The sequence below is a fragment of the Carlito syrichta genome, unplaced genomic scaffold (assembly GCF_000164805.1).
Source record: "Carlito syrichta isolate Samal-C Ts95f unplaced genomic scaffold, Tarsius_syrichta-2.0.1 Scaffold255597, whole genome shotgun sequence".
Taxonomy (NCBI): Eukaryota; Metazoa; Chordata; class Mammalia; order Primates; family Tarsiidae; genus Carlito; species Carlito syrichta.
In genome coordinates this window covers 104,749-105,160 of record NW_007199693.1, presented here as the reverse complement: position 1 = coordinate 105,160, position 412 = coordinate 104,749, and the positions used below count along the sequence as shown (strand labels likewise).

The 412-nt window shown below is 63.1% G+C and overlaps 1 protein-coding gene across 1 annotated transcript in view; it reads left to right on the top strand.

The window, feature by feature from the left end:
* Positions 1-204, top strand: part of RP1L1 (RP1 like 1) — a 14,845-nt gene extending 14,641 nt beyond the window's left edge. Inside the window, 1 exon segment of the mRNA XM_021709553.1 lies at positions 7-204. Within this exon segment, the coding sequence (XP_021565228.1) occupies positions 7-204 (198 nt within the window).
* Positions 205-412: the final 208 nt, after the last annotated feature.

The following is a 412-nucleotide window of genomic DNA, read 5'->3' as shown; positions in this document are numbered from 1 at the left end:
GCCCAGAGGGTCGCGCAGGTGGAGGCCTACGGGATCCGGAGGCCGCATCCGGGGGGGTCCCTCCTGCGGGAGGAAACGTCGCGCGGATGTACCCAGAGAGTTCCACCTCTGAGCAAGAAGGGACCCCTTCGGGCCCAAGGACTCCCGAGCCGGAGGCGGCTGAAGGCTCTGAACTCCAAGAGGAGGCCGGAAGCCTCACCTTGACCAAGGCAGGCAGGGCGGACGACTTCGGCCAAGATGACTTGGATTTCTAGACGATCCTGCACCTGGGAGTTCTGTTTGCATTAATATTGTGTCCACGAACCTGAGCGAGGCCCAGTGCACTGGAGACGTGCAAAGCGCACGGAGCAAGACCAAGGCCCTGCCAAGGACACAGCCCCCACCATGCCGTCCCCGGGATCTCAACCCAGAA